The following is a 23,278-nucleotide window of genomic DNA, read 5'->3' on the forward strand; positions in this document are numbered from 1 at the left end:
AAATTCAAACATAAACTCTGGTGGTCGTCTGTCGCGGGTCACCCCAGAACAGTGGAAAGCAAATCCAGGAAGAAGCCTCTGGGTCCCCTCCCCCTCCCATGCCACCTGTGGCCCCCCAGCTTATCTCATTCCCCCAGGGCCACGCTGCTTTTTCCTTCCCCAGCAGTCTCCTTGGGCAGCACATTTCTTTCCCTTCTGGGGCTAACTGCCCAGATTTAACGCTCCTTGTCCAAAACAAAACAAACCCACAAGCCAAAAGTTTACCTTTGACTACATTCTGTTAAATTTCCAGGACAAGAATAGACGACTCTTTGTCTTTCTATGCAACTTTTCTGTTTCCAAATGTCTCCCCTGAGAAAAGAGACTGCAAAGTCCCGAGAAGCCCTAGCATGCCCAGGGTCTGTCCACTCTCTTCTGGTGCGCTTCTCACACCGGACACCGCCGAGCTCCTCCACCCCCATATTTTGGAATATCGAATTGAAGCTGCAAGGGGAGGGTATGGCATTTCTACTAAGAAATAGTATTTTATAATTCAGCTGCTGTCAGAGATGTGTCTTGAAGATACTCGTTATCTTCTGAACATTTTCAAATAAATGAAAACAAAAGTCTTAAAACAGAGCCAGGCAGTGGTTTCCTCCAACCTGTGGTTTTAATAGTCCTATGAAATTCTTAACTTATATTCGGTTTATTCAGTCCACTGCCATACCAGCTTCTCTCCCATAGAACCTGTCGTTGACTGGAGCTTAGACAGTCTGTTAGGGCACAATGCTCGGATAAACCCCCTCAAGCAGATGTTTCTTCTGCTTCCCTAGAAATTACAGCTGGAAGAAGTGTGCCACCAAGATGTGTCCTGTGTTTTGTACTTAATTGAAGAAAATCTTTACATTTGATTTCCCCGCTGGTTAAAGTGGCTTTAAATTCAAATTTTATGTTTACCAATTCATCCTTTGAGATGACATCCTTAAACTCTATGCTTTCTCTGCAAAACCAATGGAAACATTGTTATAAGTAGAGCAGGCTCAGTCCTAGGCTCTGGTTCGGGCCCTCATAGCTGATGGTCTAATTTTCATCATTACCTTTTAATATGTCTTCAGTGTGTTGTGACCTACGTAACTGAGTGGTTTCGATTATAGTCTTTTCCCCCAGTTTATTGATCAGTGCTGTTCTGTGGAACATAGATATCTAGGGTGCTGATTCTCGATCCCGAGGTGCCTTGGCATTGGAAAGGTGAGCAGGAATGGGTGGCGACAGGACTCAGAGTAACCACCTGCTCCAGTTTACCCAGGATTGAGGACTCCCCAGGCCATGGGGTTTTCAGTGCCAAGCCTGGGAAAGTCCTGGGAAAACCAGGATGAATTGGTCACCCCACTCACTCACTGCTGAAAGATATGCCCTCTAGAGGGAATTCAATAACTGATCAGTGTGGAAGGAAAGGAAATGTTTAAATCATTCATCTGGGTTGGAGGAGCATGCAGATCATCCAAAGTCTGCAAACTATAGTGCATGAAAACTCTACATGACCCTTGCCCAAACCACGGAAACATGGGGGCAAAATGATGAATGTTTGTGGGGTAGCTCTACAGTGAACCGAAAAGAACACACTTAAACCATTCTAATTACATAGATGTTCCCCAGTGGATACAAGAATGCCTTAGTAACAACCTGTTTAATGATGGGAGAACCTAAAGGAAATAACTATTCACTGTATCTAAATCCCCTCCCTCCACACTACATATGACTTGAGAGTTCTTTTTGTAAAGTGAAGGCTGATAGAAAAATATGGGGTCTTATGAATGGAAGTGCTTATTTAACATCTATACTAAATGGGCAACGTAGCCAGAAAATGTTAAATCGTTTTACCGAACAGCATAATCAACCAACTCTTTGATCTCTCTTACTCTCAATTTCCAAATTTATACAATGTTAGGATTGGAACTAGATGCCCCCTAAGGCTCCTTTCAGCTGTCAATGCTGCGGCTACCATAGCTTCTGCACAGAATAAAGAGGAAGCTATGTTTTTTACAGAAAAACTGCCCTGAGGAGTTATGTTTATACTAAGTGCAAGGCAAAGTCCAAAATGTGGTAGGATAACTGACCAGAGATAAATCAAGAAGACTTGGAGGTGAAGTGGAGGGCAGTTAGCTCACACAGACCAAAGTCCTAGGAGAGTGGAACGCAGACAGGGAAGGTTAGGGTGACCAGGAGACCACCCCACACCCAGCCAGGACTTCAGGGTCTGGGATGAGCAGTCTTGCCATGGGGCACGGGAGGGCCTTCTTTCTGCAGAACCATAAGAAGCTCAAAGAAGGGGCCCTGACTTGAACTGAGGAGAAAGCTATAGAATCTCAATGAAAGAGGAATTTTGAGGATTGGGGCTAAGGAAGGGGTGGCTAACGAAGAAATAACTAGAAGAAGGGACTGATCATGGCAGGGAGCTAACTGCTTTAGGATGATCTGAGCATCTTCAGCTTGCTGTAAACATGACAGTTTTGTCCTTGGATATGTTCCCAGTTAAGTTTTGATGTTTTAAATCTGGCTGAAAAGAAATATGGGGAATGGCTATCATCTATCCATTCTCTAAAAATGTGGCACTAAAGTAGATGCAGGGTAAATATAGTTGGGGAAAACCTTCTGCTGCTCATGGTTTTGTTCAAAAGTATCTCTGAAAAGAATGCCACATATTGTGCAGGTCAGAAGAGAAAAAGAGAGGTTTGTAGGTGGCTCTGGCTTTGAGAAACCATACTAAGAAATGGTTATTTAGGGAAGCAATTAATAGTACTTGCTGCTTTGGAGATAGCTTTCTAAGATTGCAAATTGTCCACTCTGAGACTCAGGGGGGAAAAATCACCCCACATTTTAGCAGGGTTGTTTGCTTCACCAAATGATAGGTTAACCCCATCAAAGGAGCAGCCTTACAAAAGCCCAGAGTGGTCTTTAAAGCAGGGGCCTCTGCTGTTGGGCTGTTCTTTTTATTTCTTTGGTGCAGAGTAAGACGCCCACCTCGTTAGCACATGGGTGGTGGGTCTCAGAGTGAAGCAGAGGCTGGCTTGAGCAGGTGCTGGCCCCAAAATAAGCTTGGCATTGAGAAGCATTCCCAAGATGAGCCAGATGATTTGGAAAGATGGGGGGAGAGAGAGGAGGAGAATAGTCCCATTGCTGTTGACCAGAAGCAGAAAGGACTTCAGGAACTGTCCCAGAAAACCTGAACATGGCTGGAAGACACTATTTGAAGCTGAGCCCTCAGGATTTAGCAGGGTAATCTAGTCCCCCCCCCCCCCTTTTTCTCTCTCTCTAGTGATGGGGGGGTGGAGGGGATGGTGATTTGCAACTGACTGGGCAGCAGTACTGAAGGGCATATTAAAAATTATTTCCAGCCCGGCCGGGCGTGGCTCAGCGGTTGAGCATCGACCTGGAATCCAGACGATCGGAGTTCGATTCCCGGTCAGGGCACATGCCCTGGTTGTGGGCTCGATCAATGACTCTCTCATCATTGATGTTTCTCTCTCTCTCTCCCTCTCCTTTCCTCTCTGAAATCAATAAAGATATATTTAAACAAAAAATTATTTCCATCTGACTTAATTCAATAGTATCTATTTTTATCCCACTGGATGCTCACTAGTTGGGCTACTAAAAAAGTAAAAGGCCCTAAAGAGATTATAGCCCAGTCAAGGTAATATGATATTTACATTCATAATTATAATACAAAGAAGATTACGGAAGGACGTAAAAGAGTTACAACAAAGGTTACAAGGGTGTACAGTTGAGAAAAGATCAGGAAGAGCTTCCTAAATGACAAGCCACTGAATGCAGACCAATTAAAGTCATGATTTAAATGGGAGACATGGAAGAGATTGGCCCAAGTAAAGATAATGACATACAGCAAAGGACCAAGGCATGGCGGTGCTTCTGGAGTGTACCTTTCAGGGAAAGTGTCCGTGGGGATTGATAGTGGGGTGACACTGATGATCCCGAGGTGATATCCAATAAGGACATATTGATATCCAACATGCCACATTGAGATGTTTATGCGGAATAATTCGAGAAGCTGTTGACACTCGCTGAAGCTTTCAGGATTGAGAAGTTATTCTTAGGGCTATGCCTTAAGAAGAAAAATATGTCGAGAGGGCTGGAATGGTGTGAAGGTGGAGACCTGGGCCAGAGAAAACACTTGGAAGGGTCTAGCAATCCACTTGAGAAGCACGATGGGCCCGAGTGAGGGCAGTAGTGGCAGGAATGGGGAGGGTGCCGCTCGCTAGAAACCTGTCACAGACAGAATGTGCAGAATGTGCTGATTAGATATGGGCACCTGCGAGAGGCGGGGCTGGCCCCCGGGGAGGCCGCTGGCTCCAGCCAGGGGATTCTGGGGAAGTGTGTTAGGGGGGCGTGGGGCGGGGAGCATGTCAGCAGGTTCCAAGGGTAGCTGCAGGAAGAGGTGTCCAAAAGATGGGGAGAAATACGGGGAGGGCTGGGAGCACAGAAATGGGGGGAGCTGTGGACAGAAATGAGCTCACCAAAGGAGAAAGAACAGTAAGAGCCAAAGAGCAAACTGAGGAAAGAAAGACTTGAGGGGATGTTTACTGAAAACTTAAATATCCCGAACTCTGAATTTCACTGAGAATAGTGGCTCTCAAATCAACTTTTATCCAAGTCTCGCTTTCATAGTTGGTAAGCAAGAATACGAAAAGAGCAGAATTATCCATTTAAATACAAGTTTCTCCAAGAAACTTGTATTTGGCAGCATGATAGACTCTTCATGGCACTGCAAGTGGTGGCTGGAAGTTCCAGAGAGGGTCACAGTTCGGACAAAGTGTTGTTCAAAGGCTTGTCGTTGATAATGAGCTCTTCCTAGCACTTTGACTCTATCTGCCCTTCTAAGTAAAACCTATTTTTAGAAAAGAGTGATTCTATACATTGCCTTGTGGATAAGGGACAGGACACTGGATTAGAAGGAAACCAATCCGGATTTGCGCAGACTTTGCTAACTGTTCTAGAAATTCAACCCACATTTAGAGATTAGGTTGCAAAGTCGGCGTGTAAAGGAAAACATTATGCGGTCAAAATCCCTCTGGAGAAATCCTTTGGGAATGTGTCACATTAAAATGATACATGGCCAGTTTTCCTTATTCTTGGTCCAGCGTGGTTTCTTCTCATGAGCACCAGATGAGGTTGGCTCACGCTGAGGAGCTGTGTTGTGAGATGTGTCCTGAATCTTTGCATTAGGGAGCCGCGGGGGTCACCACTCAGCATGGGGCTGAGCAGAATCCACTCACGCTCACTCTGGGCCCCAGGTTTATTGGATAGGATGCAGGGCTTATTGGATAAGATGCAGGGCAGGGCGGTGTGTGTGTGTGTGTGTGTGTGTGTGTGTGTGTGTGTGTGAATACAGTTGGGTTTGTGCAAGCTAAATGAACACAAGCCAAGACTCCATTGCTCATGTGCCAAGAGTTGTGCTGGATATAAGGAAAATGAAAATTAGCAGGTGCAGGTGCTACCCTTGAAGGTCAGTCCAGAAGGTCACTCAGAACACAAACAGCATTGCAAGACTTAGAATAGTACAGTGTGATACAGGGAGAGCGAGTCCACAAAGCAAGAATTAGGAAAGGCTTTTTAGAGAATGTGACTCTAAGCAGAATCATGCATACGGCCTGGCAGGTGTGGCTCAGCGGAGTGGAGCGTCATCCTGAACACCCAAAGGTAGCGGGTTCAATTCTCAGTCGGGACACATACCTAGGTTTCAGGTCCAATCCCAGTCGGGGCGTGTACCAGAGGCAACCGATTGATGTTTCCCTCTCTCTCCCTCTCTCCTTCTCTTCCTTCCTCTCTCTAAAATCAGTAAAAAGCATATCCTCAGATGAGGGGGAAAAACGTGTACTGAAGGGTCAAGTTTAATAAAAAATAATACTTAAAAAAAGAAAAGACAAGCACATCAGTCAGATGAGGGAGAAGGTTGGAAGACCATTCCAGAGCATCCCGGCAGAAGGACTAGCATGAGTCAGGCAGAGAAGGTGGAAGTGGCACACTTGGGACCACAAGCCATCTGGTAGAGCTGGAGTACAGTATGGGGCGGGGCGCACAGTGAGAGAAGGTACTGGAAGGCCAAGGGGCCAGGCTGCAATGAGCACCCTGTGCCCAGTGAAGGGGTTAGAATGTCATGCTGGAGGTGACAGGGACCCATAGAAGGTTTCTAAGAAAGAGAGAGATGTGATCACGTAGTCAAGATGTTTTTTTAAAGAAATTGCTGATTTGAGAGAGAGAGTAACATCAATTTGTTGTTCCACTTATTTATGCATTCATTAGTTGATTCTTTTATGTGCCCTGACTGGGGATCAAACCCGTAACCTTGATATATGGTGACGACACTCTAACCAATGGAGCTACTCTGCCAGGGCCCAAGGTGCATTTTTATGAATGTCATCCTGTCCCTGTGAAGAATGGGTTTAAGCAGGCTGAAGGTGGAGTCAGGGAAAGTACATAGAAAGAAATTAGATTCTGTGGGAGAGAGATGGATGGCAACCAGAGGTAGAGAGGAGGCCAATAGCAGATCCAGATTATTGACTGTTGACTCTGTGTCTGGCACCATGCCAAACACTTGCACACATTGTCTTCCTGCTTCTGCCAATAACCCTATAAACAAGGTACCTCCAGGCCATGTCATCTCCATGGCCTTCACACATGGGCCTTGCCCACCTCATGCCTGGTCTGGTCCTCCACCTCGCTCACTCAGCCACAGCCACAAGGGCTGCTTTCCTGGCTCCTGAACACAGGGAGCTCTTGCTCACCTCAGGGCCTTTGCATGCCCTCCTCCCTCTGCCTGGAGCTTCTTTCCCAAGTGCATGGCTGGCTCATGCTTATATAGGAAGTGCAGGTCATGTGCTACTTTTGGAGGAAGCCTTCCCTGATCAACCCCATTTAAAGAAGGTCCCTTCCTATATCAGCCTGCACTTTCTTGTTCTTTTCCTTGGTATCAGTTTGTTGTTTTTAAAACACTTTATTAAATTTATTGGGGTGACATTGGTTAATATGAAATATAGGTTTCAGGTGTGGGTTTCTATGTTAGAAGATCTGCATATTGCACTGTGTGCCCTCCACACAAAGTCATATCTTCTCCCATCTCCATATATTAAGACCCCTTTCATTCCCCACCCCCTTCCCTCTGGCAACTGCCACCCTGCTCTTTGTGTCCATGAGTTTCAGTTTTATATCCCACATATGAGTGAAATCATATGGTTCTTAGCTTTTTCTGACTGATTTATTTCACTCAGCATAATATTCTCTCTCCATTCATGTTGTTGCAAATGGCAGTATCTTTTCTTGTGGCGAGTAGTATTCCACTGTGTGCATGTCCCACATCTTTATCCAGTCCTCTATCGCAGGACACTTTGGTTGTTTCCATGTCTCGGCCACCGTGCATAATGCTGCAATGAGCATGGGGGTGCAGGGTGCATATATCTTTGCGAATGCATGTTTTGGAGTTTTTTAGGTATATACCCAAGAGAGGGGTTGCTGGGTCATATGGTAGCTCTATTCTTAACTTTTTGAGGAGCCCCCATACTGTTTTCCACAGTGGTTGCACCAGTCTGCATTCCCACAGCAGTGAATGAGGGCTCCCTTTTCTCCACAGCCTCTCTGTTGTTATTGCTTGTCTTGTTGAGAACAGCCACTCTCTCAGGTGTGAGATAGTAAGTATCTCACTGTAGCTTTGATTTGCATTTCCCTAATTGCTAGTGAACATCTTTTCATATATGTATTGGCTGTTCGTATGCCTTCCTGGGAGAGGTGTCTGTTCAGATCCTCTGCCCACTTTTTGATTGGATTGTTTGTTTGCTTGGTGTTGAGTTTTATGAGTTCTTTATATAGTTTGGAAACTAAACCTTTGTTGGAGCTCCTGTTTGCAAATATCATCTGGTTGGCTCAGCCTGTATTTTCTTCATGGCACTTCCAAAATTTCTAATCATCTTCTCTGTCTACTTTTTATTATGTCTCCCAATTCTAAAATACACTCCATGAGAGTAGGACTCTTATCTGCCTTTTTCACTACGACATTCCCATACTGGGTGCAGCTCTGGTGCTCAATAATAACAATGACAACAGCTATAAAAACCAACACTTAAAACATTTGCTGGCCCAACTCATTTAAGCCACATGAATTTCATATAAGTATTACCATTTTCTCTATTGTATTGATGGGAAACGGAGGCCTTCAAATTTAGGTAATTATCCAATATCATACAGCTTGTCCATGTGAGCAAGGATCCAAATTCAGGCGGTCTGGCTCCAGAGTCCATGCTTTCAACATCTGCGTTACACTGCTGCTCTGAGACTGAGCTTGACAAATGTCAGGCCACATGGCTGGTGATGGAGGAGCTAGGATTCCAACCTGGTTCTCTCCGACTCTGGAACCCAAGCTCCAGGGAAAGGCAAATGGACAGGGGTGGAGGTGATGAGCACTCAGGGGAGAGAGCCCAGCTTGGAGGTCTGAGCTAACAGGATGGCGCTGAGTTTAGGGGCACACAGAGGTGAGTGTAGGAGCTGCGCTCTGAGTGTGTAGAATTTGAGCTGCCCATTCGTTACCCATGCTCTCTCCTTTACTGTGCTTTCTGCTTTTGCAGCTGGACACATAACTCAACTCCTCTGATCCCATCTTCACATCTGTAAAATATGGACTTAAGTACCGAATGGACAAAATTCCTGGGAAGATTAAACTGAGGTAAATGCAGACCCACAGGCAGATGTCCAATAAACATTCGTTTCCTCATCTTTCCATACCTTCTGCTCACATGAAAAAGGCAAAAGTTCCAGGAAAATGGGCTAAATACCAAGATGACAGAAGGAACATGAGAGAACATTCTTTGGTGGGCCCAATTATATAAACACTCCATAAGCTTAACGAGACTTACAATGAGCTAAGTTTCATCTTCTGAACACTTGTATTGCAATAATTAAATGAAGACTTTGTAAAGTAGGCTCAATTTCATGTAAATGTATAACATTAGTCTTACCTCTCCTTCCCCTAGATGCTTCCTTTTATTCTAATTTCTTGCTAGGTATATGTAATATTTGTCTTTGAACAAGTCACATATTTTCATCTTAAATTTTCTCATCTACAAAATGGGAATAACAGTCCTTTTACAGGGTTCTTACAAAAATTAAAGGAGCTAATGTACAAGAAAACCTTTTGCAAACTAAGTATTATCCAAATATAATAAAGGAACATTATCAAAGATGTGTTTATGAGGAAAAGTGGTATGCTTACTGGGCTCATGCCACTTCCACAAAAGCAGTTTAATTACTATTCTCCAAGTTAAATAGCTCACGTCCTGACAGCTATGCATCTCAGTAAGCCAGCGACTTTCAACCGGTGTGCCGCCAGAATTTTTAAGGCATGCAGTGCCTGACTATTTAGTCAGCGGCACTGAGCTTTTTTCCCTTAGATGGTCAAATAAAAAACAATAACAGCCAGCACAACAAGAGCCACTTGTGTGAATGAATCAAAATTATACCTTTTTTTTTTGTCAGATTGGCAAAAAATATAACATTTTTTTGGTGAGCTGCAGAATTTTAGTAATTAGTTTATGTGTACCATGAGATGAAAAAGGTTGAAAATCATTGCAGTAAGTCTTGCCCCTCTGATGGGTGCAGATGGTCAGGACAACTCTGCCTGCAGGACTAGGAAGCATCTGCCCAGCATCACCCTAAGTAACCGCCCTGCACCGGAGCCTGCCCTCACCTCTAGCTCTAGTGTGAGAAAGCGACCCAAGAAAGGCTGGCCAGCATTCTTCACCCCCCTGATTTATTTAGAGATAGGGATTTGGACCAAGCAGAAGCAATCTGAGGACTCCCCCAAGCCGTGGCTAGAATTATCAGGGAAAAGACTTTCTTTTCTCCTAGAAGTGCCAGCTGTCAGAACCAAACACCAGGAGCTACTACTGGCCATTTCTGACAACATGTGGGCGAATCTGCCTCAATGTGACCTCCAGGGACAGAGGCAGAGAGATAGGGTGACCAACTGGCCCAGTCTGCCAGGCACATTCCTGGTTTTAGCACTGAAAGACCCATTCCCAGGACCCGCCCTCAGACCTGGGCACACAGGGATGACTGGTCTCCCCACAGAGAGGTGGCCTGGCAAGAAAGAGTCCTGAATATTCTGTTGCAACTTTTGATCCAGCTTTATTTGGAGCCCATCCTTGAACATCTTAATTCCGTGACTCAGTAAGTTCTGCCGTCTGCTGAAGCCACTTTGAATTGCATTTCTGTCACTTGCAACTCCAAGAGTCACGACACATTCCCAAAGAATGGCATATATAAATAAAACTCAAAGTTTAAGAAGCAAAATAAAAGTAGGAAACACGCTATTTTTAGAATTGAAAAATGAGGAAATGTGATCACGTGGTCTCTTCTGAGGCTTGGATAATTTATTTGACAAAGGAACTCTGGAAAAAAAAAAGTATACAAAGTGGAAAAAGGAAGAAAAATGAAAGCATTTTACAGAAGAAAAACATCATAGCACGAGAAAGGTCTGAGTCACGCATGAGCAAAAATCCCCAAGAACAAGCTTACGCAGGGAGAGAGAGAAGAGCTGACGCAGGGCCTGTGCGGCTTCACCTTCCCAGGAGGGATGGGCCTGCCCTGAAGCGGGCAAGACAATTTAGCCAGGGGAATGGAGAAAGCTAGACCACCACAGGCTTCTGCAGATGCTAAACAATCTGACAAGACTTGAGGCAAAAATCTAAATGGCCTCTGACACCCTACCCCGGGGGCAGGTGAGCAAAAGAAAATGCTAGAGGAATAAGCAGAAAAGCTAGAGAAAATGGGCTTTTCTGAAGGTGACATAGTAGCTGTGATTACAAAGACCTGAGAAGTTAGAAAGCGTAAGTGTGCTGGATGTTTCCTACTGTGAGTCAAAGAACTTTGTGCTCCTGGGTTTCCTTTGAGAATACGGCCAGAAGGAGGGGTCTAGACAATAGGTCTGTCCAGGAGCCACAGAGGACAGAATGACAGCCGCTCTGTCTGGCCTCCCGAAAGGATGTGAGACTGGGGCTCCCAAGGGGCTCTTTCAGGCCCCTCCATCTCTATTTCTAACGCAATATAGGAAAAGCCTAAAGGTTGAGAACCGAGAGGGGAGTCATTTTCTCAACAGAAAGCATAAAAAAGTGCAGCGAGAGTATGCGATTTAGTGCTACCTCTAGGAATATCCTTTTCATTGATTCTCACCAATTTTAAACTACGTTCACTTTGTTTTTTGATAGGTCATTATAAGGTACTAATCATTTTCTTAGTCGTACTACTCTTGTGGGGTTTGGGGGAACCTGATAGCCTATGCAGGGTCTTTCTAATGCAAACACTTTAATTTGGGATGTTGAGGAGAAAGAGAGAAGGAAACCGGAGGAAGGGAAGGGGCAGCCCTCTGACCTGCACATTTGTAAACAGGATGCTTATGCCGCATCTACTGAAAAACTTTCCCCTTAAAACATGACACTGAAAAGAGAAGAACTGATGTGGCTCAAGCTTGTCTGGTAATAAGGAAGCAGAGTCACACGGCAAATCTTAAATCACACAGAATGCTCAAGCAGAAAACCTGGGGAGTTACTGCAGCGAGTGGCTGAATTTTATATCGCCTTTGAAGATGAGATCTCCAGCACCGGGGCTGGAGTGTTTGATGATTTGTTTCATTTAATCACTTGTAATTCAGGAAGCTCCCCTTCCTGCCCCCCACAGCAGGATATTCTTTTGCTGTGTCCCTGACCCAGGACACCATCCAGAGTCTAAGAAAGGAAGGAGGCAAAGCCCCAGGAAATGTCACATCCTGAAAAGCTTGCCTTGCAGAATCAGACCTGGCAGCCCACTGACCGGGCTGTGCTCACCCGCCTCCCTGGAGAGGTGCTCTTCTGGCAGAGCTCTCAGCTCTCAATTTCCTACAAGGGGAATGGAATGCATTCGCCAGAGCCAATGGGCAATTCGAAATCCGGACTCCCCAGCATTTTCACCTTCCTAAACATTCCCCATAGCCCTGTGCTGGTTCTGGGCACGGCATCTTCTGCAAAGAAAAGCATGTGTAGGAACAAAAGGTTCTTCCTACCTGTGCCCTCATTTCATAGCTGGGAGATTTGAGGTTCCAAGAGGTTATGTGATTTACATGGGGTCATATTGTTGCTGTGCCAGAGCAGAAGCCAGCATGCCACACTGAAGACTACAGCAAACATGGTTTTCTCTCCTGCGCCGTCCTAGGTACCGTTCCTGGGCTCGGGCCTTGTCTATTTGATCAGGGCTGGGAAAGGAGAAAGGGGCTAAGGGAAAAAAGGGGGAGTGCAGGTTCCTTTTTGCCTTGATTTTCTTACAGATTTGACATTAATAAGACTGACCGTCCTTCTGTCAAAGTTAACCACAGACACTTAATACTAATCAGAACCCGTGTTTTCCTTTTCTTAAAAAGTGACAACTCAGGCTTTGCTAGGTTATGAAATGCCTTCATCTCAGTGTGGTATCTAAGGAACCACATGGCCAGAACCAAACTGCTATAAATCTTAAGGGGATAGTGAAAATAGAAAGAGAATAAATATTTAACTGTGAAAACCAGCCTCTAAGTACCTAATAGTCTCAAATTCTATGCCAATGGTGGAAACAATAGATAAAAGGTGAAAAGACGGAGGCCACAGGGAGAGGGAGGTCAGGAAAGAGACAATGCACTGGGCGGGAGCCAGCCCTGTTCCCCAGGCCAGTCACCCTGGGACTCAGAGCCCAAACACTATTTTCCAGAGAACGCTGGCGTGTCTGTCACCCAGCAGGCCCTGCCCTGAACCTGAGAGCACCTACCAGTGTTTCCAACTTGGCAGCCGCCCACAACCAGAACAATGATTGCTTTTATCTTCCAGAATAATGCTGTCAAGTTCATCAGAGACCCATTTTGTATTTTTCATTGAGTCCAAAGCATGCTGTTTCCTTCAGGAGAAATCCTATCGTGTTTTATACAGTTTTGAAAATAGTCGATCTGCTCCATTAGTAAAGGTAGAAATGTTTTGACAAAAAAGAAGAGAGCTTCTCCTAGAATCTCATTACTTATCTGAAGTAAAAAAAAGACAAAAAACAGCTATATATATTTTTAAGTCTACACCTATGATATGGTACATCCATGAGTCTACATATTTTTCAGTTAACTGGGTCTTAGGGAGACAGCTGCAGTGCCATAGTAAAGCCTTATCCTTTGCCATTCATTCATTCATTCATTCATTCACTCACTCACCTAATATATATTTATTGAGCATTTACTATGTGTTCTAAGCATTGAGGTACAGTCATTAACAAGATAGAAAATGTCCTGACTTCATGGAGCTAATGCAGAGGAGGCAAAGAACAAACCAATACAAATAAGTTAATATGACAATTCCAGATGGTGATAAACTGAAGGAAAAACAGGTTGGGGAGGTCAGCTCAGATGACATCTGGCTGATAAGGAGGAGCCTGTGCTGGTCTTGGGATGGGCAGGAGAATAGCCTGGGGATAAGAGCAAGTTTGACAAATTTGGGAGAAAGAAAGAACTCCAGTGGGGATTGAGAACAATAATCTCTATTGTGGTAAGATGAGAGATGCAAAAGAACACAATGAACTGCAAAGCAATACCACTGAGAAGTATTACTTGGCCGTGCTACAATATTGTAATATCACATTAAAAAAATCATTCTGCATTTAGAAAGGATTAGGCTGAGAACTGTGTGCTTCAGTTTTCATCTCCTGCTCAAATAAAAAGGAGCAGCCTCCCGAGAAGCCTTTCCAAGTGTGGCCTCAGCCTCACGTCAAATACGGATCTCACATACCTGGAATCCTATTGAGCGTCACCCAGAAATGCTCATCAGGACTGAAAGTGTCTTTGGACCACTGGAGCAAGTCAATAGCCCGTGGGTCACGGAGAACAAAGATGGAAAATTCTCTTGATAGAGCAACATAGGCAGAACCAAAGTAAATGGTGAGGTTATGGGGAGGAGGCGGTTTCAGAGCCGGGGTTCTGATCACATAGGAAAGCTCCTTGCCCAGGTGCTCTCGGTGGACGTATTTAGTCCGGCCAATGGCATGAGCTGGGGGCAGCACCCCAGGGGTAATGTTTTTCCCTTTAAATCCTTTCAGATACTGAACTATTTCCTTGTTGGTTTTCAGGGGGAAATCTTGCCCACAGGTGTTGATGGCGTACTTCCATGGAAGCTCCAAGGCCACGAGGTCTTTGATGCAGTTCAGGTCGGCCTGGAGCCTGGAAATCCCACCATAGACAACCGGCTCCATCTTGGAGGCCAGAAAGGCATTGGGGAAGCAGCTCAGTAGCTGCCCCACCGCATCTTTAAATTCAACGCTTGCCTTTTCATCCACGTGAACGCAGTAGACGTTTTGGGGCATGTAAATGGCCCTGAAGAGCCTTGTAAAGGTATCGAAATTGTGGTGGATGACCATTATATATGCCAAAGGAAATCCAGCCTCTTCTTTGGATAAAGGGGCTGTGATATAGTGGCTCTGGGCCAGATATTCTTTGCAAGAAGACTTCTCATACATCATTAGCTTGTCTCTCCACAGGAAAGGTGTTTTGCCTTTGATAAAGGATGTGCACACTTGAGTCAGCATCAGAGTGTCCGAATTATTCAGCCTCTGGAAGCTTTGCTCTGCCCCAAAACTGAACACATAGAACACAATTAAAATGACTACACAAGAGACAGAAACTATAAAGAGGTAACGCATCGATGAAGACATGCCTCAGAGAGGAGCGAGACTGCAAAGGCGGTGAAAATCCGTAAGTCCTTTCCCAAACTTACTTTTTTCCTCTGAGTTCTTATTTTGGTACATACTCCAGTAATTTCTACCCTGAAGGAGCCGCTGTGAATTTATTCAGTGTCACGCCGGGAGTCCCGCTGCTGGCTCCGTCCCCATGCTGATATTAGCAGCTGATCCCGCCTCGGCCTCTGCCTCTCGGCCGCCTTAGTGTAAATGCCAGTAGCAGGTTGCTCAAGCCCAGCCTCGCTCCCTCCCTCTGCCTCCGGACTCGCCTCTGCGAGAGCCAGGGAGGTTTCACTCAAACTCTGCTAACTGCTTCCCCCCGCAGATTGAGTGTCTCGGATCTTTCTTTCTTTCATTTCCCATTTCCCCCGCCTCCCCATCTCTCCCCGCCCCTTGTTATTGCCATTGGGGGAATTAGCGCCGCGAAAGCCAAAGTTGAAAGGATGTGTCCTGGCAGGCACGCGTTTCCTGCGAGTCACCCGACTGGCTGCGGCACTCACCCCCTCTTGCTGCTTTTGGAAAAGATCCGTAACCAGGTCCCTGGGCTCTCCCAGTGTGATCCGTGGGGTATTACGCAGCCTCCACTCTCAAACGTGCTGCTTTAATGAGAAAAGTGACGGAGGCGACAGGGAAAAGAAACCTCTTCCACCCTGGCTCCTTTGTGAAGCATTCCTGCCCCGCCCTGCTGTGTTCTCCAACAAGAGATTGCAGGAGCTCCGGTCCCGGGGGATCTGAAATGGCAGGCATCCTGGCCCTGTGACTTTGAGATTAGGTGACTGCGCCTCTCCTCCCATTTGCAGCACCCACTGTGGGGCTTGTCATAGAATGTTGGGGTCACGGGAGCAAGTTTTGAGCTACAACCCCTGATTTAGTTAGGCGAGACCTTAAAGCTTCGCTTGAATCCTGCCCACAAGTGACGTTCAGATTAGGGGACCGCGGGGCTACTCAGGTTATAACCACCCAACGTCCATCATCTAATACTCAGGGACGTGCTTTATTCCTGCCATTAAGTTTCTCAACCATCTAGGAAATGAATGTTGGTTTCACTATTTGTAGATAATAGTGTTTTGGCTAAGGAGTGCCAAGCTCTTCCTCTTAAAAGGCTCTCTTCTTCAACCTTTCACTTTTCCACCAGCTACTTTAAAATATAGAATATATTTTATTTAAAATGACTCTGAAACACCAATTCAGCTACTGAATGCCTTCCCATTGCTCCTCACTTAATACCTCAAAGCCTCCACCCTACAGCCTCACAAGAGAGACTGAGCCCCACATGACTTGGCGAAGAAATAAGGGCCTTTTTTTAAAAAATTTATCTTTATTGTTGAAAGTATTACAGGTGTCTCATTTTTTCCTCCCATTGACCCCCTCCCCCTTGCTTCCCCCCCTCCCCAGGCCTTCACCCCATTACTGTATGTGTCCATGGGTTATGCATATAGAAGGGGCAATACTACCCCCCAGGATCAGGCATCCACTCCCACCGAGGACACGTGGCGGCCTGAGCACCCGCGGGGTCCCATAGTCCTTTCCATGGTTCCCGTCGCTCCTTCTCTCAGCTCGGCCGTTACTTTCCTCTCTGCCTTACTAAATTGCCCTCGTTCTTTCAGAACCATCATAAATAAACTCCACATAGACTTCACCTCTGGATTTGTAGGCAAAGCGAAAGGAAAGTGCAGCCATTATATGGTTGAAGCAGATCAACCTCATTCTTAGTGTTTCAGTGGATTAGAGCAAAGGAAATGCCCGAAAGTTCAGGATAACGGAAAATTCAATCCCAAGCTTCTCTTTTTCTAAATAATTCCTTTAAATGTTAGGTTATTGTATATTCTATTTCAAAACAACAAAGAGTAATTTCAGTATCTAGTTTGGCAAAGGCTGTTGACTTAGAATGAATGTTAAAATATTTGCAGTTTGACCAAGTGTTCAGTATACAGATATATAAGTTAATTAGGGCAATGGGGCTTGTTTACATGATTAATTCCAACCGGCTGATAATACAGGGGTTCAGCGTACACGGGCATTAACAATATTTCTATATTAATACATAGAGACACTAGCCAAATGAAGAACTTGCATAATACTTCTGTATTCAGTCCATTATGTCAAGTGGCATTGTCTGTATGCTGAAAATATAGCTGTTTTTCCCCTCCACCCGTTGGGCTGTCCTTGAGCCAACTTTCCCTCACCCTCAGGTTCTGTTTTTAAGAAATCCCTACGGGATAACTTTTTTTTAAAACCTCTTGCTGCAAAGCTATTACCTGTTACCTTTCCTTCCTCATAGGCTTCCAGCCTGCTTATCACAACAGACACTATGCATTTTTTTGCTACTGAGGCAGAACAACTCAGCCTTCCCGCCCCGCCCTTGGTGTTGACTCTCGCAGCCCTGGCAACCGCGCCTGTCGCTCACTTTGTAAGCAGCTCTTCCCCAACTAGCCAATTATTCTGGCTAGACATGTTTACCCTCCCCGAGGGCCACCTGAAAAGCTTACTCTTCATTCCATTTAAAAGTCTTTATTTTTTGTACATTTTAAAGACATTTTCCCGGTCATGATACTATCTACAATGTGATCCAAAGTGAAGAAGGTGTTCTTTCTTTGAAATGAGAGACTCAGATCTCAGTGCAATAGAGGCAATCAAAGGGGAGAAAGTGTCCTCTGACACCTCGGCACCTCTAGGCTCTGCGTGTGGAGGGGCGAGGGAGCACTAGCCTCGGCTGCAAGCCTGGAGAAAGTGAGTTTGCTGCTTGCCAGGCTAAGTCAGGCCTGCGAGGGAAGTGGCAGGCGGTCGTAAAAGACCTTGTGTGTTGTGCTGAGAAACCTGGACTTTATCTCGCTGCCAGAGGAGCACCACCAAAGACCGTAGACGGAAGGCAACACTGCCAGGCAACGTGTGCCAACTGGAGAAGGGACAGGAGTAAAATAAATCATGGTGCAAGTCTGCCCATGTATGCATAATGCACACATTAATAATAATAAAAGTACTAGTAAAGGTGCTATCTACTCTTTAATTAACATTGCTTCCTAGAAACAATTCCAAGGCTCTAACAAGGACTTTAGGCCTGTAGATATTCACAGAACATCAGTTACTGCATATTGTTTGAGGTTTTTCTTAAGTAAAGAAACAAAGATAGGGGAAGAATTTAAAGTCCCAGGGACATTAAGGGATTCGTGATGGGAAATTAGAGGAAAGTCTAGACTTATTTTTCCATCCCCTCAACCTTGTAATGTAGAAGTATGTACATTACCATATTTATACTATTTATTTACCTATTTATATGTGTTGAATGAATGAATGAATGGGGTCCACATCCTCCATGGTTCCAGGTGCCCATGGGCTGATGAGCTCTCAATTAGAATTGGGAACAGAGCAACTGGTATCTTTTATTTTGACAAACAAGAACTCTGACCAGACTAACCAAATAGATTAAGTGACAAAAACCCCCACAACGTTTGAACAAATTTCTGGGGGAAACTGTTAGAGTAGGCAGATGATACGCACTGGGAGAAGGTGGGAGAGGCAGCTGGGGCTTGTAGGAAATAAGTGTGAGTTGTTACAAACTGAAAATAGACAATAGAGGTGAAGGCCCCAACGTGAGCAGGAAAGATTGGGAGCCTCCAGGATGCGGTCTAACAGTCTAAGGGGTGGCATACACCTAGATGAAGGAGCCTTACAGCTTAAAGATACATTTTTTTGAGACATCAGGGAGGGGGTGACTTGCTCCTTGCCTAGGGGCGTTCCAGCCTAGGGGTATAAATCCTCTAAACTCCCAAATATCGGGGCAGTCGGTTGGGTCTCGGCCAGCTGAGCTGTCAGCTCAGGTCCTATCTGAGTGTGCCGCTTTCCTACTAATAAATCCTCGCCTGCTTTTGCTGCCATTCGTAGTCTCTTGTTTGAATTCATTCCTACGAGCAAGACAAGAACTAGGGGTGCAGAGTACTGTCTCGAGGCCCCCTTGACCACCACTGACAAAACCATGAAATACGTGTTTCTTGTTGTGTCAAGGAAGGGTTGTCCACTAACTCCCACAGCATTACTCACAGGGCCTGGTGCAGGTCACTCTCTACGTCTCACTGATCGTGTGACCTCACCTGCTTCATCTTTTTTTTTTTTTTTTTTAAACATATCTTCATTGATTTCAGAGAAAGGAAAAGAGGAGGAGAGATAGAAACATCAATGACGAGAGAGCCATTGATCGGCTGCAGCCCGCAAACCGGGCATGTGCCCTGACCAGGAACCGAACCCCGATCGCCCGGATCCTAGGTAGACGCTCAACCGCTGAGCCACGCCCGGGCGGGCTCACCTGCTTCATCTTAAACAGGATGTTCCCTACGGTCCTTTCCAGCTTAAATGAGCTGTAATTCAGTATGTATGAGGTGAATCTGCTAAGCACAGTGACAGAATTCAAGTGTGAGTATGGCCCGTCCTGTAGGAGATTGCATCTTCCCTAAGATTCAAAATACATACAACAGGAAATATAACCAACGGAACAGGGAAGACTACGGGTAAGTTCCAAACAAGAGGCTACCCATTAAATGTCATGGGAGCTCAGGGGACAGAAAGTTCCCTTGGAACTTTAGAATGGTTAGAAAGGGTTAGATTCAGACTCTTAGAGCATGGAGGAGACATTCCAGTTGGAGAAACCATAAAAGAAAGCAAGACCACAAAAATAGGAAAGCCAATGTAGAGAACCTTCCAGGGGAGCATCGTGGCAGCAGAGAGAAACATTCAATCAATAAACCATTAACAAAGTACCACTCAAGGGAACGCCACTGATGTCCGGCTTTCACCTCCTGTTCCTATCGGAGCCCAGCAACCCCCGAGGGCCTACATTCGATGCCTGTTGGATGGGTGGGGAACCATCTGAGCGTCTGAAAGTGCAACCTTCAACAACGAAAAAAAGGATTGCTGAAACCATGTTTCACGATCTCTCAATTTATTTGTTAGAATAGCATGGGCTAGGAGAGCCCTCTGTGATTTTTTTCTTTAAGCTGCTTTGTAGTTATCCGGAGGTGTGGTTTCACTGCACTAGCAGCGCTTTTTCCTCTCTTCCCTTTCAGCGGCCGCCTTCAGGCCTAACTACAAACGCGCATTGGCGCTGAACTCTACTCCCACTTTCTCGTGAGAAAGGCATCTTACTTTTGTTTAATTCCGTATACTAATTCAAAGTTCGTTATACTTTCATAATTGTTCTGGGACTCGGTTTTCCATTCTCAATTAACTGCCGTTCTTTAATTAGGAAAGAAATTGAGGGGACACAGGCCTGAGTTAAATAACAGCAAAAAGGGCACTTAAAGGACTGGCTCTGATAAGCTTGTTGAAGTAGCATCAAGAGGCTAAGTAATATTTGCAGAAAGGTTAGGTAAATGAGGTGAGATTGTATCAGTTCTTGGGCTCACTGATGGCTGTTCCTTGAAAGGTCATTTCTATGTGAATTGCTTTGTTATTATAGCATGTTGAATGACTCCGGGAGTCATTCTTACTTATAAAATTTCAGGATTAATTTTTTTCCCCCTTGAACTAAGAATAATTCACCAGAAAGGAGAGAATGGTGAAAATCCAATTCGCTTTGGACAGCCACGTGAGTCATTCTGTTCTGGTGGCCAGATGGTTTGTAAATGGAGCCCTCCCCCTTTTTTTTCAGTGACTATGATCATGATGTTAAAGAAGAGAAGAGAAGGAAGGAGACATTTCCAAGCACATCTTTAACTGAAATGACAGTTCTGCCATAACTGAGAGTCTTCCAGTGGGGTTCACTGGGGAAAATCCACCTTCTCCTGGGACCCAATCATTTTTACCTTCTATATCGTTCCTCTAATTAGCAACAAAAGAAGTTGTTGTCTAGATTACAAAACCCAAAACATTATTTCAAACTCTCATCTTAAAGAAGGGGAAGAAGTTTAATATACAGAATTTGAAAGGCCTAGGTGGCAGGTCCAGAAGGTGGTCACGCTAGAGTGTACCATGGCAGTGTGGGGTGAAGTGATCTGCATCTGATTTTGATGTAGTGAAGGTATCATGCAAACACTTCCTGGACGCTCAGAGAGCTAAGCAAATCCTTGCAAAAGACAGTGTGCACAGATTCAAATAGGCACATTCAAAGCTCGCACAGATAGGCCGCAATCTTCTGGGAGCATAAGTGTAGCAATTAGAAATATGAAGAGCCTGAAATTTAGGGGCTTAGACAATGAAAAATAAATTACCCAAAATAAGTCACAGCCAAGTATCATTTCAAGATGAAACTTAGCACTAAATTTACATGTGCAAGTTAACTGCTTAACTCTAGCAGAATAATTGACTCAAAAGTTCTATGAAAACATTTGTTTTCAAAAGTATTCAGCCAAACTAGGGGTGTCTTTGGCTTGGCAATAAGAATAGATCCAAAGTTGGCAGACCTCTGTTTAACATCTCATCACCAGAAGGGGTTGTCAAAAATGCAGGTTACAGGGCCCTGATCACAGGAGGTCAGTAGGTTTCAGACGAAACTTAATAATTTGCTTTTCTAACGAGGAATTGAGAGCAAAGTTTAGAACCAATGGATCAGAGACCAAAATTCCTTGATATTTTCTCCTCAATGACCACACTTGATCTATTTTCTTATGACTACACAATTTACTGTAAAACAAAACAAAACAACCGATGTTTAGGATAAGCCACACTATACAATTTAGAAATGCTTAATAAACACGAACTCAAATGGTAGCTGATGCAACCCCCTGTAAAATTTACTAGGGAAAGCAGTCGGCACTCCTAGGAGGACTGAAAGGAAATGAATATACAGAAAGGGGCTAATGCTCTTATTTAAATGTGAGAAACCCTAGGAGCAAGTTGACCTGCCCTGAATGCAGTCTCGAATGTACTGTACACAGCAAGCACACCTGGGCACAATCCCAGGCTTCCTCAAAATGTGGAACAGGATTACTTACTGACAAACATGGATGCTTTGAGTATCTAGTGTGCCATAAGCTGCATGAGAGGAGGGTGTAGGAAAAGAATAAAAACATAAATGAGAAAAATACAGGAAATACAAACATTGGTGCAGAAGTAAAACAACCTGCATGCTCACGCGCTGCTTGTGGAGGTGCAAATTGGCACAACTGAAACACTGGCAGTCTCTGCTAACGCTGAGCAGAGGCACAGCCTATGACTCAGAAATTCCAGTCCCAGGTGTTTACTCAGTGGAAATGCGTGCGTGTTTAGGAAAAGACATATAGCTCAACATTCACTGCAGTCATACTCGTAACAGACCCAAACACCCACCAACAGGTATCATAGATCAGGGTTTCTCAGCCTTGGCGCTACTGGCACTTGGGGCAGAATAAGCTTGTCATGGGTGATTTCTTGTGCATTTTAGGAGGTTTCGTGGCATCCCTGGCCTCTACCACTAAATGCCAGTAGCACCCTTTGCCCTCCCCTACCCCACGCTGTGACAACCAAAAATGTCTTCAGATGGCGCCAAATGTTCCCTGGAGGGCAAAATCACCCCTCCCCACCTCATACGCTTCCTTCTCTCCACGCAGCAATGAAAATGAATACATAACAATGCCTGCAACAACAACAGAAAGTAAATCTCACAAACATAACATGGAGCAATGAGCGCCAGGTGAAAAAAGAGCACTGGCTGTGTGTTTCCATTTATATAGAAGACAACAACAGGTCCAGGTAATCTATGGTGTTAGACGTCAGGGTAGGGCCTGCAATAGTGGTCATGTTCTATGTCTTGATGTGGGTTACATGGGTGTGTTCGTTTAAGAAACTTTATCAAGCTGAATACTAATATGTGCATTTTCTATGTTATACAGTGTTTCACCAAAAATGAACAAATGAATGAATGAATGAATGAATGAGTCATGATCCTCCCAGAAAAGCTCTTTTCCTCCCAGGAGATCTTCAAGGTGAGTGGGGATCAGGAGTCTTTCTTGAATAACTGATATTTATGAGTATTACGATCAGATACTCTGCAGTACCATATACCAGAGCCCACGTCACTTCTTCTTCAAGCAGACTGACTGCTAAGGGTGTTTCTACTCTGGTTCCTGACACCAGTCACCTTCAGCCATGGCCCAACAACCACTCCTTCCTATCAGTGAGCCAACAGAAAACAGAACAGAACGTCAAAACTTAATTCAAAAGCCTTTTGTGCTCATCAACACTGAACTGAGTGCCAGCCCTTAAGGGATTTGTCATCTAGATCAGATAAGAGTGGAGGAGGCCCCTGCACTGACAAACAGAATGTATGTTATAACAAGGTACCAAGAAGCATGAATGACAAAGCTGATAGCTGGCATTAGGGGCTCTCACCCCCACTTGCCCAGTGAGGAAACTGAGACTCAGAAGGTCACTGGTCTCCCAGGGAACCTCCCAGCCCAGGGTCACTCAGCTGGGAAGGGCTGGCCCAGGACTTGAACGTGAGTAGCTTTGCTCCAGAGCTCTTGCTCTCAGTCACAGTGTGAGCCTGTGCCCTTCCAGGCAGGACCAGAAATGTCTTGGCCTCAGCACCTAGATCCACTTCATGGAGAAATCATGATAA

The 23,278-nt window shown here is 44.9% G+C and overlaps 1 protein-coding gene across 3 annotated transcripts in view; it reads right to left on the reverse strand.

Moving 5' to 3' along the window:
- GCNT2 (glucosaminyl (N-acetyl) transferase 2 (I blood group)) overlaps nt 1-23,278 on the reverse strand; it is an 87,148-nt gene that overhangs the window by 47,024 nt on the left and 16,846 nt on the right. The window contains exons 1-2 of one of the 3 annotated variants that reach the window (XM_081144724.1): nt 15,252-15,447; nt 13,809-14,650 (exon numbers count right to left, since the gene is read on the reverse strand). The exons of 1 other annotated variant lie outside the window; for it this stretch is intronic. In XM_081144724.1, coding sequence (XP_081000850.1) covers nt 13,809-14,601 — 793 coding nt within the window. In that variant the 5' untranslated portion in view covers nt 14,602-14,650; nt 15,252-15,447. Of the gene's footprint in view, nt 1-13,808; nt 14,999-15,251; nt 15,448-23,278 lie in introns of those variants that run through there. One more of the 3 variants, XM_081144723.1, reaches the window with a different exon arrangement.

Source organism: Miniopterus schreibersii (assembly GCF_964146895.1).
Source record: "Miniopterus schreibersii genome assembly, chromosome: 8".
Lineage (NCBI taxonomy): Eukaryota > Metazoa > Chordata > Mammalia > Chiroptera > Miniopteridae > Miniopterus > Miniopterus schreibersii.